General features: G+C 30.4%; 1 protein-coding gene across 1 annotated transcript; it reads right to left on the bottom strand.

The window, feature by feature from the left end:
- Positions 1-7,410: 7,410 nt before the first annotated feature.
- On the bottom strand, positions 7,411-10,816 carry LOC101501749 (2-hydroxyacyl-CoA lyase). The gene is made up of 2 exons (XM_004489135.4): positions 9,274-10,816; positions 7,411-8,102 (listed from the first exon to the last, which is right to left on the bottom strand). Exons 1-2 carry the CDS (start codon positions 10,669-10,671, stop codon positions 7,788-7,790), a joined length of 1,713 nt encoding a protein of 570 aa, XP_004489192.1. The 5' UTR covers positions 10,672-10,816; the 3' UTR covers positions 7,411-7,787.
- Between the last annotated feature and the right edge of the window lie 3,754 nt (positions 10,817-14,570).

Here is a 14,570-nt window from a genome sequence, read left to right as displayed (position 1 = left end):
GTGGGTCCGACAAATGACACAAACGTTCCACCGCGTGCATTATAATGTTACTACTATACAGTCTATACTTATATATTCCTCTATTCCCTCTTTTCCAAGTTATAAACAAACAAAATTCACTTTTGTTTTTAGTTCACTTTCTCAAATTAAAAGTAAAACGATCAACTTTGATTGTTCAAGAAATATTTTTATTATCTTTTCTAAAAAAGTGGATTTTCTACAAGATAATTTAAGAAATATAATTATTTGTTTTTTTTTATATAAGTTAAGACGAGGAGAGAGTATATAAATAAGACTTATGCTATTTGGTTCAACACCTACTCACAAAATTTGACGAATGACCAGCAAACTAACCAAATATAGATAAAGTGATCAAGTAAAAAATAAATAATGAAAAAAAGGTAATATTCAGTTCACAATAGTGTGTTTAGTTTGCGTTGCCTTTGTAATTTTTAGCATTTGCCTGTAAATAAGATACCTACCTCTATTGGTGTTGAGGGATTTTTAAATAAGAGGTCCTCCTTCAATCTCATGTACTAACATATATAATCTAATTTGGGTGTACAAATGACGTTTCTTATTTCATCTTAATATTTGATTGGATCAATTTTTAGATTTTAATATGTCTTTTAATTTGACTAAATTTAATGAGTTGTAGGTTCAATAAAAATAAGATGAAATACATATATCAGAATTAGTTTCAAAAAGAATCATCAAATAGTAATTTTAAACAATTGTTTTTTAAAAATAAAAAAAAATAAAAATTAATCCTAAAGTAACTCATAATAAATTACCTATTATTACTACATGTGAAAGTACTAACTCATAACATTATTTTAAAAACTCTAAATTATTAAATTAGTGATTTAATTGTTAAATTTTTTAGAGATAGTGAATATGTAATAACATAAAATGATAATATAAAATAACCAGATTACAAAATAAATAAAATAATATCTTTAAAGTAATTTGAGACGTAACCCGATTCTTTTTCTACCTTTATTTTTATTTTATCATTATCTTATCTCCTTGTTTTTTCTTTTTTTTAGGTCAAACTCAACTCATTATTTACGGATAGTATAGGTTCGTGGTTGAAACACCCCATTTTAAAAAAATAAATAAATAATTCATTAATAATAACAATAATAATAAATAAAACAAATCAACCCCACTATTTCTCCCTCTCTTTCTATCTCACTCCCTCATTCTTCTCTCTTTCGCCAAACACCACCCCTCCCCCCGTTTTTTTTTTCTTTCTTCTTTCTTTCTCCTTGTTTCTTCTCATCTACAACACATAAACTATCAACCCTTATGAATTTAACATCCTCTAGAGCATAATTTCTCATACTCATACAAATGTTTTTGGTTACGATTTTAGGTTAGGGTTTGTGCTCTAAAGAAGGAGAAAGATACTTATTTCTTGAGAGTTACTTATTGAGATTAATTGAGGTAAATACACATCTATAATGCTAATATGAATCTCTAGAAAAATTTAGTTTTGATTAAAAATCTTATTGTGTATTTAGAATAGATTTAAAGGATTTTTATGGTTTCCTAAAGTTAGCTAAACTTTAGAATAATTTTTCTAAAGTCTTGAAAATATTTTTTGATTTGCCAGTTGAAGTTCTGTTTACTACTCTGAGAGTTGTTGGAGAATAAATTTAGGTAATTTTCCATAGTTGTGAGTAGACGATGATCATTGTCACAATTTTTTTTTTGCTATAATTATTATTTTACTCGTTTTATATGTTAAAGTATTTATTTAAATTTTTTGAAAAACACAACCTTTGAATTTATCTCGATTTTGTCATTTATTTATTTTCATAGTCTTTGTTATATAATATGTTAGTAGTTTGATTTATTTATGATTTATAAAGTATTTAAATATTGAATTGTTATACGGTTGAATATATTTTTCCATGAGTTACGATGAAATGAGAGATGATTTTTAACGTGTTTTGAAAAACTTGTTATAATTATAAAATCGTTAACGACGGTAGGTAGACCTAGTTACATCGTTTTGATTAGGGAGAGTTACTCGTTAGATTGAGCCGCCCTTATCAGAGGTCATCCGTAGAAGGAGCGAGCTATCAATGAAATATAAACTTTTTAATTGATGTGTGATGATGCATTGCAGAATTGAGAGAAAAAAGTTATCCGTTAGATGGACCCACTCCTAAAGAAAATGTCACCCTTAGGAGAAAATGACTATCAATAAAATGAAATCGTCTCTTGATTTTCAAGAATTTATATTTTTACTTGTTTGATTTTCTATGATATTTTTAAGGTTGCTCATTTTGATTCACTTCTTTAAGAATTGGATTTTTAAAATATCTACTTGAATAGTTAAATTATAAGTTTAATGATTTTATTATATGTATAACATAATCGCCACAAGATTGTAAAACATGTATTCGTGTTTTTTGTGTTTCCCTTCTAGTTGATGGAGATTGTTGTCTCCTCACTAAGTCCTTGTGACTTACTCCTTCATGTTGTTTATTTTTTTTCAGATTCACAAACAGTTGAATCGCAAGCTATTAATAGATTCAAGTCTCGATCATAATTTTTTGGTAGTCCTCTTCGATCGAGAACTTTTTTTGTATAGTTTGTTAAGTTATGATGTATTTTGCAGTTATTATAATATTAGAACACATTATTTTCTTTGGTACTACTCAACCCCAAATGTGTTTGTTTTAATTTATTGCATTTTTTTATTAATATAATTTATTTTATTTATTTTATTTTTTAATTTAATATTTTTCATTTGTTAAAATAAATAAAAACATAAATAATACATGGTTGCATATCTGACCTCCTGCGACTTATTGAACTTGAAAAAAAAAATTAATTTATTTCGTATACGAGTATCCGTGTCTTATGACTTTTTCAAGTTAAATAAAAGTATAATATTTTTATATATTAATTTTAAAATAGGATATATTAATAAAAATTGAAAAAATATATAGATAAAAAAATAACCAAATCGTTGGAGATTTTTTGCAAATGATGAGTTAATTACAAGTCAAAGATAGATGAATATTCAGAAAGGGGAATACTGAATCTCGAGACAATAACCATTGTGAATGATTTCAGACAATGAGTCCGTGGCTGCCATCATCACTGTTATCTTAATTTGTTCTACTATTGTTTATTTAATTTCTGGCCGGAAGTGCGTTAAAAAAGTGAAGTTAGTTGGTAATAAAAGAAACCATTTAGAAAATATTATAGACGACAATAATTACTTTTAAGCTTATTAAAAAAGTTAATTAAATATAATCAATTTGCACTTAAATGTAGTTTTTTTTTCAAAGGCATATCCTGGGGTCCCTATGCTCCATATTCAGCAAAAAATACTTTCCAACTCATTCTTGATAAGGTGGAAAAGATGTTTTTTTTGGTAAACTTGTCTTTTACAGGAAGATTTGCTTTGACTATGCTCCCTAGATAAGAGGTGCATGCATGAATTTATTGATCTGGGCTAGGGAACCTGAATGGGAACTTCTCTACTATATCAACTTATGATGGTATTAAAGGATACACTTTAGTCTTGTTTGAAGGTGGAAGGGGCATGAGAGGCTTAGCTGCTTCTTGTGGAAGTTAGCTACGGGATGTTTATTAATCAATGTTTGTACTTAACTCATGTGAGTTTCAATTTGGTTTCACTTATTTCTGATACTTTGCACTATTTGACTCATTTTGTTGTAAGAGATATTCATCGTGAAACAAATCTAATGGCGGACTCTACTCTGATAAGTTTGGTCTTTCTTTGATCAATGAAGATAGACTATTTAGTTTAATTTCTTATTTTGCTTCCCTAGCTATGTTGGCAGACAAAGACATGGTTGTCTTTCCTTATGTGAAAGGAAGGAATACCGTGGTCTCAATTGGACAATCCACTTTCGGAGATGGCAACTTGCAAACTTATGTTAGGTGAAAGTTTCTTTTCCCCCTCTCACAAATTTTCTAAACATATTTCCAAAAAAATATATAATCTTTTGTTTTTCAACAAAAATATATTCACGTGCGTTGATCAAGTGAATTGAGTGACAGACAACCACCACCTCAAGTCTAAAACTCTCATATCGAGATGTTTAGAAGCTCTGTGTAGTTTTTAATCCACCTTAACTTTAGTGTTGAAGAGATAATTTATTCTCATTGGATGTGCCTATTTTTAGGTAGATAAAAAAGACTATTTATTGCTTTAGTAAAAAAATAGAATATTGCCTTTTTAGGAGTTTTTCATACGGACGATGCCACAAAATCTTAGTTAAAACTGAACCAAGCTGTTTGGATTGGATTATTCGTGTATCAACCATACTAAATCATTCCATAAACTTAAACTTATGTACAAGAGAACCTCAAATAGTGTAAAGCTTAAAAGGGAGCGTGACCTCTATCTAGATAAATACAAGCATAAACTTGTTCATGGGCCTGATATAGGACGTTTAGATACTGGGTTCAACAGAAACAGTCTCTGAAGCCCAAGTCTGAAACCCAACAAGTCCAGGCCTAAATTGATAATCTAAAGGCTAAATTACATCTATGGTACCTTAACTTAATTTCAAGTAACGTTTTAGTCTTTTATCTTTTTTTTTTTCCCGACTTGGTCCTTTATTTTAATTTTAAGTGACAATTCGATATTTTATGTTTTAAAATTTCAACAATGTTATCCTTTTTCATACAAAAATTCAAAAAAAAATTCAATCAAAACTCATAAAATTAATTATATTCTTCGATATAATACAAATTTCATCAAATTCATAACGCAAATCTTCAAATAAACTCATATTTTTATATTTTATTAGATATTGTTAGGAATAAATGACTAAATCGGGAGAAAAAAAAAAAGATAAAGGACTAAAACGTTACCTGAAATTAAGTTAAGGAATCACGGATGTAATTTAGCCTAATCTAAAAGTAAGTTTACTTCACATCTATTATATATATTTAAAACAGATCTCCGAATGTCACCTCACCCCCGAATGCCACCTTATTCTATTTCATCCACCTATACAAATATTTTCCACATCAGCCAAAAAGCTGATGTAGACCTCTCCTCTCAATCATGCTCTCAATCCCTAATCTCTTTCAATCATCCTCCTTCACCAACTTCTTTAATCTTTTTAATCCATATTTCTCATCTTCCTTTCACAATTTCTTTAATACCTCCAAAATCTATTTGATAATATTATTTTATAATAAATTTATAAATTATAAAATTATTTTGCTATTATTTATAATAAATTTATAACTTATAAATTATTTTACAATTTGATAATAATTTATAATTTATATTATTATCAAATTATTTTATAAGTTATTTTATAATAAATTTATAAATTATTTTATAATATTATTAGTCATTTACCAATGGTAATAATTTATATTATTAATCATTAAATTCAATGGAAAAAAACCACATAATCACTCATAAATATCGACATACTTTTTATGGACAATTATATTATTCTACTTATGGTGAGTAATAATTTTATACATTAAAAATTCAATTACTCATTAATGACAATCAATTTATAATTTCTTTCAATTTATGTTACTCCATTTTTTAGTAACATTTTATACATCTATTATATATATTTAAAAATTCAATTACTCATTAATGTCAATCCATTTATAATTTCTTTCAATTTATGTTACTCCATTTTTTAGTAACATTTTATACATCTATTATATATATTTAAAAATTCAATTACTCATTAATGTCAATCCATTTATAATTTCTTTCAATTTATGTTACTCCATTTTTTAGTAACATTTTATACATCTATTATATATATTTAAAAATTCAATTACTCATTAATGTCAATCCATTTATAATTTCTTTCAATTTATGTTACTCCATTTTTTAGTAACATTTTATACATCTATTATATATATTTAAAAATTCAATTACTCATTAATGGCAATCAATTTATAATTTCTTTCAATTTATGTTACTCCATTTTTTAGTAACATTTTATACATCTATTATATATATTTAAAAATTCAATTACTCATTAATGGCAATCAATTTATAATTTCTTTCAATTTATGTTACTCCATTTTTTAGTAACATTTTATACATCTATTATATATATTTAAAACAGACCGAACGCCACCTCACCCCCGAATGTCACCTCATTCTATTTCATCCACTTATACAAATATTTTCCACATCACCCAAAAAGCTGATTTGGACCTCTCCTCTCAATCATGCTCTCAATCCCTAATCTCTTTCAATCCTCCTCCTACACCAACTTCTTTAATCTTTTTAATCTTTTCACAATTTCTTTTAATACCTCCAAAATCTATTTGATAATATTATTTTATAATAAATTTATAAATTATAAAATTATTTTACTATTATTTTTAATAAATTTATAACTTATAAATTATTTTACAATTTGATAATAATTTATAATTTATATTATTATCAAATTATTTTATAAGTTATTTTATAATAAATTTATAAATTATTTTATAATATTAATGGAAAAACCCACCTAATCACTCATAAATATCGACGTAAATATCCTCTTTTCATGGACAATTATATTATTCCACTTATGGTGAGTAATGATTTTATACTTTAAAAATTCAATTACTCATTAATGTCAATCCATTTATAATTTCTTTCAATTTATGTTAATCCATTTTTTAGTAACATTTTATACAATAAAAATATATATTCTATTTGACAAAAAAATACACAAATTTATAAAAAATAATCATAAAATAAGAATATATGAAAAATTATTAAAAAAAGATACTTCTAATTATTAAAATACAAAAATTTATTTAAAATTATAATATATGAATATATTGAAAAATATAATGAACAAAAGTTTACTATATATATGTATTTTGAAAAAATATGTTAACACTAAATTTTTATCAATTAAATTATATATTTATAATTGAATTCTATTTTTTATTTTTATTTTCCTTATTATAATGATAATTTGAATGTTAAAAAATAAATGAAAATTTAAGTATTGCATAAAATTAAATTATTTTTTAATAAAATTTATTTTTGGTATATATCAACATAATTATAATTCAATTGCACAAACAATTAGTTAAAACTTTTAAATGCCTAAAATTGATTTAAAGTATATGTAAATCTTTAATAAAATTAATTTCAAACTCTTGAGTAAATATATTCAATAATTTGTTTTTACAACTTCTGATGCTCGCAATTAAAAAATCATACTAATAAAACAAATAAATTTAGACTACTTTCCAATATAATTCTACATTAACATTTTTTTAATATAAAAAATATTAAATAGTCAATCATATTTTTAAATTTTTATATCTTATTTTTGGGTATGTATTTTACATTTTATTTCATCAAATAAATACAAGTATCATTATATGTTGAAAAATAAATTGTTAATCAAAGTACAATGAGTCAAACAATTATCTTATATAATAAGTTATCATACGAATGTTACAAAATATTTTAAAAATGAAATTAGATGATTAGATAAATTTCCTAATCATATTTAATTATTACAAATCAACAAAGTAATATTATAAGATAATTATATTTATAATACATAAAATATTACTTATAAAACTTATAAAATTAATTAATTAATATACGCGCAGTGCGCAGGCTATAATCTAGTACTTTTTTATTTAATAATTAAAAGAGTGTAGCATCCTTTCATTTTCCCTTTCTCTTGCCACATGTATTTTCTGAACCACAGTAAATGAAATGGAAGGGAAAGTGAAAGGATGCTACAGTTTCCAGAAAATACATGTGGCAAGAGAAAGGGAAATCAATTCTTGTGTTGCAACCTCCCACTCTCAGCACCGGCATAGGGATCAATGACAACATTTATGACGGCTGGTTTCCTAGCAGAGAAAGATTCTGAGAGAGCTGACTTGAGTTCATCAGGTGTCCCAACAAGATAACCCTTTCCACCAAAAGCTTCCATCATAGTGTGGTACCCTGCATTTGGGACAAAGGATGTTGGGGCAGGATCCTCTTTGTGAGGCCCATTTATCTCTTCTGGTCTTCTGCGGTCACCACCGTAAACACCACCATTGTTGAAAACAATCACCACCACAGGTAGTTGGTACCGAACCAATGTCTGGATAAAAATAAAGATAAAGATAGATGGAGCATAACATTGCATGCATGTATTCCGAAAATGGATTGCAAGAGTAAAGCATATATGATCGCATTACATGTAGGAAGAACCAAAAATGTATAAACTCAAATATGAATGTTTATTACAAAATTGAAATTCACCAACTTTTTTAAACAAAAATCTATTTGGATATCATGGCTAAAATATACAAGCATAACAACATTTTAGTTTTAAGAAACATATATTCTCATTTTCAGGCTAGAAAAAGAGATATATAATGTAATGAAGCCTTCCATTAGGAAGTGCTAGCGGGAGGGTGAGTCAGCACCGCATGGCAATCAGGATGAGCCAAATTCAGTTAGAGAGGCTCCGGATTCCAAGGTACGAGGAGATGCGCGAGGGCAAGGATAACTAACATTCAGTTGAGGGATATGAAAACTAAAGGGAGTATAAGAAAGGAAGTAGAACGCAAGAAATGATTGATGGTGAATCTATCCCGCTGATTATTTTCTTCTTTCCCTCCGTAAAGCTCAGCTCATTCTATCCTATACTCTTTTTCGTAACACTATTCACTGCAATTGTAATTGATCAGTAGTCCTCCTATCAGGTACACTGAGAGTTGAATTATTTGATGCTTTTCTCAATAACACAGTGATCTATCTTCTACCATTTGTGAGTGTCATCACATAAAACTTGTAAAGTCTCGACCCTCAGGGAAAAAGCAACGACCTAAAATAACAAGGCTAAATTCCATAATAACAAACTTGTTAAGAAGTTTTCATAAGGTAAAATCCACATATCTCATATGTGTAACTTGGTGTCCTCACTCATGTCCAACATAAAAGTTGGGCACTAAGATTCATCACTGTTCAGTCCAATGCATGCCACAAGAAAGCATTTATTTTCATCACTAGTTCACTACTACTAACTAAGAAATCTCTTTACTATCAGGAACACCAGCTAAAAATCTAAGCAGAAACCCTCACAACATCCGTGAATAATTCAAAATGGAACTTGGTTTTTAGCAGCAGCATACTATAGTTGCTTATGTCTGTCATGTACTATTGGAGAAACACAACGGAATATCTAACAGAGATCACCACACAAACACAATTCTAAAACAATAGTAATGTAATATGTATACATATATTAGAAAAAAAAAAATATATACCTCAACTTCCATGGCACTAAATCCGAATCCAGAATCCCCTTCAACAGCCACGACAAGGCGATCAGGATAAGCGACAGAAGCAGCAATGCAATAACCTAGACCAACTCCCATGGTCCCCCAAGTGCCAGCATCCAACCTAGTCCTCGGCTCCTTCTGAACCAACACAGCACGACCGACATCCATGGTATTAGCACCTTCTGAAACAACCACAGGAGCAGGACTTCCACCCAATTCCAGAATAGCATCTCTTATAATCCTCATCGGCGTCATAAAATTAAACGGCACAACGTCCTTACCTAACTGACCCTCCATTTTCAAAGTATTCTCCTTTGCTTTATTACAAATAGCTTCCACCCATGGATGATTGCTCCCCAAACAAAAAGGATCGTCCTTAATCTCTTTATTTAGAATCTCCAAAACTCGTTTAGCATCTCCAACTAAACCCAAAAACGGCTTTCTTAGCTCAATTTCTTCTTCACTCACATCCACCAATACAAACTTCACATCCTTCGACCACTTTGGTGGTTCTCCAAAATGAAGAAGCCAATTCAACCTCGCCCCAATTACAACCGCGACGTCACATTTTCCGATAGCAAGAGACCTGGCGGCGGAGGCGGCGAGCCGGTGAGTATCCGGCAACAAACCTTTCGCCATCGGAGTTGGAAGAAACGGAATTCCGGTTGTTTCAACAAGTTTTTTCAATTGATCTTCTGCTCTTGCATAAGCCGCACCTTTTCCAAACACAATCAATGGCCTATCGGCGCGTCGAAGAAGTGAAACAGCTTCTTCGATCTTCGAAGCTTCAACAGTGACATTCTCAGTGTGAATTTTCGTGCGATTCTTCTCTGCTTCGATCAAGAGAGATTCAGCTTCGGATTGTGAAACATTTTGATGCAAAACGTCGGAGGGAAGATCCAAGTAGCAACCACCGGGACGACCGGAAACGGCGTGATGGAGAACTTGTGCGACGCAATTAGGGATTTGAGAGATGTGAGTGGCTTTGATTGAGAATTTGGTGAAAGGCTTAACGGCTTCGATCTGATCAAGTTCTTGGAAGTCGCCGCGGCCGGAATCGCTTTGATTACAAGAGCCGGAGATCATGACGGTAGGCCAAGTGTTAGCGGCGGCGTTGGAGAGACCGGCGAGACCGTGGACGCATCCGGGACCAGATACGGTGAGGAAGACGCCGGGACGGGAGGTTAGGTAGCCGTAAGCGGAGGCGGCATAACCGGCGGATTGTTCGTTGTGGAAAGCTATGAAACGGATACCAAGAGAGACGGCGCGTGTGGCGAGTGAAGTAACGGGGATTCCAACGACACCGAACATATGTTGAACTCCGAATTGAGCTAGTGATTTTGCCACGAGGACGTTACCGTCGATTTCTCCGAATTCAGCCATTGAATTGAATCTGAGTTGAAGCACGAGACGAAAGAGAAGTCAATTGCTAAATAAATACTTAGACACCAAAATTGTTTTGTAATGCTTCTTATCCTTTCGCAGTATCTCTCTCTCTCTCTCTCTCCCCATTGCGACCCCACTAACTCAACGCCTCCACCGGTTAAGATTATAAATCTTGTCACCACCAGTCACCAACCACATTAATCACACTTTACTTCTCACCTCTTGCTAACAAAATGTTACTATACTTACAACCTTTTTCTTGCCTACTGCTCTCTAATCCTCTACTTTCATACTCAAGTAATCCCGTCACCCCACGTTAATCCACTTATTTAATCTAATCTTTTAACTAAAATAAAGTGTGTTTTATTAAATTACTCTTATTAAACATTTGTGTATTTAGTTAATGTTATCATAAATACAAATTAAAAAATATTAAATTATCTCCAAAAACATTTTCTTGGATTTTCATAAATATATGTTATAAGAGTTCTACCGCCAAAAATGTTATCAAAATACTTTTGACAATCAAAGAAAATAGACTTATATAATTACCATCAGTTGTGGGTGATCGAATTACCAACAGTTGCAGTTTTCATAATTACCGACAATTATGAATGTTTCAACTATCTAGGGTTTTGTAATTATCGATATATTTCTATTGGAAATACAATAATTTATTGTGACGATGCTTTCAAAACCATATTCAACTATCTAAACTCATAGAGCAAGTTTCTGATCTTGATATTAATTTTTTCTAATATTTGTCAGTTTGATAGCAAAGACCCATTATCATTATATTTGGAAATGGATTATCTAACTTAATTTGGCGGTCGATAACTTTAGTGTATTTAGAGGAAAAATTAGTCATTAAAATAAATAAATAAATAAATACAAATTATTTAGATGAAAGATAATGATTGATTATGAGAGAGATAAGAATAAAGTGCACAAGATTGAAAAACAGATGATTTCAACCCCATCACATTGTTCTCTCATTCGATTGATTTATCTTGTGGTGAATCATAATTTGTTAGAGTGTCATTTTAGGGTTATGTTCGTGCGTACTATTATTGTTAGTGCAAATATTGGTTTGGACAATACTAAGACCGTTCTTAAATATAATTTGTAAGTCTGCGACGGTGTTCATGTCTTTCAACTCGTGAGAAGCCTTTAATTTCCTTATCTGTCTAAAATTTAATTTAACTTCACTTTTAGACTCCAAACGAAATATAGGTCATGTATATACATACACTTGTTCTTTGTAGAGATAAATAAAGCACATATTTGATTTGAAGTGGAGATAACTAAATAACTTAAACAAATAATATTTGTTCACCCATTAGATAATAACAATTTTGAATCGTGTATTTGATTTGTATATATAACTCTACTTTTTTTTTTTGTGACATGTATTTAAATTAGTCGTTTGACTTTTGGTCTTGAATACATGGTTTTTGGTAGTATTTTTAGGTTAATATCCGTTTTCGAATATTTTAAAGCTAAAGTATTGCATCATGTGATTAATAATCTAGGTATTGCAGCACAAATTCTTAGCAAAACCTTTATTATATAATAATATTGATCGAAATACCGAATAAATATTTATCGTTTGTAAATAAATTAAAATAAAATATATTGTTTGATCTCGAGTGAGAATGCACGTATAAAACAATAATGTTTGCAACGAATATGTTACTAATGCACGTATAATACATAATAATGTTTGCAACAAATATAGGTTACTACAAAGTGAATTCTAATAAACTAATTAAATTTCTTTATATGTGTTTAATTAACACTAAAGTCTTCTTATTTTGGACTAATATTATTCTCTTACTTTAAATTTTATTTAGAAAAAAAATTGTTTTTGTATAGTATATTAATTTTCATTACTAATTATAACAATTTAAATCCTCTATCACCAATAAATAGATAGATAAATCCTTTATTTATAACATAATTAAGAGTTTAGTTTTTCTATAATTGTTACTTGGGAAAAAATTGTTGTAGCTAAATATCACTAGAAGGGGGGGTTGAATAGGGATTTTGCTGTTAAAAACAATTTTTAAGTGTTTTAAAAACTATCCTCTTGTAGAGGATGGCTAGCTCGAGGATGGGTTTTTTAAATCGTTAGATCTAAGCTGAGTAAAAGAGTAGGAGCGGAATATGAGGGACACACACACAATTTTATACTGGTTCACCCAAAGATGGCTACGTCCAGTCCTCACACCCTTGTGAGATTTCACTAACTTTCAAAACAGATCAATCCTCAACCCGAGGATGATTACAACCGTGTATTATCAAGCTTCACCAAGCTTACAATCAATTTCCAACTATTTCCAAGCTTCACTCACTAGGAAATTACAAAGTAGAATGAGAGTGATTGATACTTAATACTTTCTCAAAAGATATACAAAGATATAGTGTAGGATCAAAGAAAGTAATAAGGGAGGATGTGATTTGCTTCTTGAAAGCTTTAAGATGCTTGATCTTTTTATGCAAGTGTGTTGTGTGTTTTCCAATGGAGAGCTTGTATGCATTTTATAGAGATCCAAGCCCTTGATGACCGTTGGAGCTCATTTTCAAAGGATCCAAGGTTTTCATAAAAATTACAGAACTGCCACTCCGCTTGTTAGGCTTAGGCAGAACCCATCCTCTTGCAGCATAGCTTTGATCTTGACATGTCCTTGCTTTTTCACTTTAATCAGAGTGCAAAGCTGTTTCTGAGCTGCATTTTTCGAAGTCTTTAAGGTCTAAGTTGGCTTCATCTTTTGAGGTGATGTGGACAAGAGAGAAAAAGCCACTTTATGACATAGGACTGTCATACTCAGTCCGAGGATCAGATCTGGCAGCAACATGTGATCTTCCATTTTTGGCTTGTTTCAAGTTGCCTTTTGCTAACTTGACTTCCTTATGCATTAAAACGTGCAAGCCCATTAAATGATCAGATTTTGACATTTGCACATGCTTGATAGGTTGCTTTCACTTTTGCTAGCCTTTCCTTTACATACTAGATCTAGCCATATTCACCTTTTTCTTTTGACCTTTTGACTCTAGCTTTGAATGCTTTGTTTATTCATTTTTGACATTGATATACAATTGAATAAACACAATATTCTGGTGAGAAATCAGATTGTCCAGATCTGGAGATATTGCAGCAATTTCCATCCTCGCGCATGCAGCAATTTCCATCCTCGCGCATGCAGCAATTTCCATCCTCGCGCATGCAGCAATTTCCATCCTCGCGCATGCAGCAATTTCCATCCTCGCGCATGCAGCAATTTCCATCCTCGCGCATGCAGCAATTTCCATCCTCGCGCATGCAGCAATTTCCATCCTCGCGCATGCAGCAATTTCCATCCTCGCGCATGCAGCAATTTCCATCCTCGCGATGGTTTTCCATCCTCACGAGGGTTTTCCATCCTCACGAGGGTTTTCCATCCTCACGAGGGTTTTCCATCCTCACGAGGGTTTTCCATCCTCAGGCCAGAATTACTTTTTCCTTCTTTTTGCCTTAATGATTAATGACCTATTAACTTAAATGAATACACTCAAGAGCACATGTTAGTCATTAACCACAATCATAATCTCTTAAGTAATTTTGTTATCATTAAAATCATTTGAGAGATTTTGTCTCAACAATCTCCCCCTTTTTGATGATGACAAAATTCTTTAGATTATGATTTTAAATAAGACAAAGATAAAATGTTTATGCTCCCCCTCAATTATATGTGTAATAATTTTTAAAACTAAAAATCATTACTCCCCCTAAATGTATGCCAAAGTGTTGAAATAACATGATTCTAATCATACAAATGACATCATGATAATTAGATAATAATTTAAAGATTTGTTCAACAAAGCATAAACATGGGTTCATAAGCAACACAACAATA

The sequence above is a fragment of the Cicer arietinum genome, chromosome 2 (genome assembly GCF_000331145.2).
Source record: "Cicer arietinum cultivar CDC Frontier isolate Library 1 chromosome 2, Cicar.CDCFrontier_v2.0, whole genome shotgun sequence".
Taxonomy (NCBI): Eukaryota; Viridiplantae; Streptophyta; class Magnoliopsida; order Fabales; family Fabaceae; genus Cicer; species Cicer arietinum.
Note: the sequence above shows the minus strand (reverse complement) of the source record. Positions and strands in the feature narration are given on the sequence as shown.

Coding starts and splice junctions, on each gene's coding strand:
- LOC101501749 (XM_004489135.4), bottom strand. CDS start 10,671: ATGGCTGAATTCGGAGAAATCGACGGTAACGTCCTCGTGGCAAAATCA. Junction 8,103..9,273: donor TTAGTGCCATGGAAGTTGAG/GTATATATTTTT, acceptor ATTTTTATCCAG/ACATTGGTTCGGTACCAACT.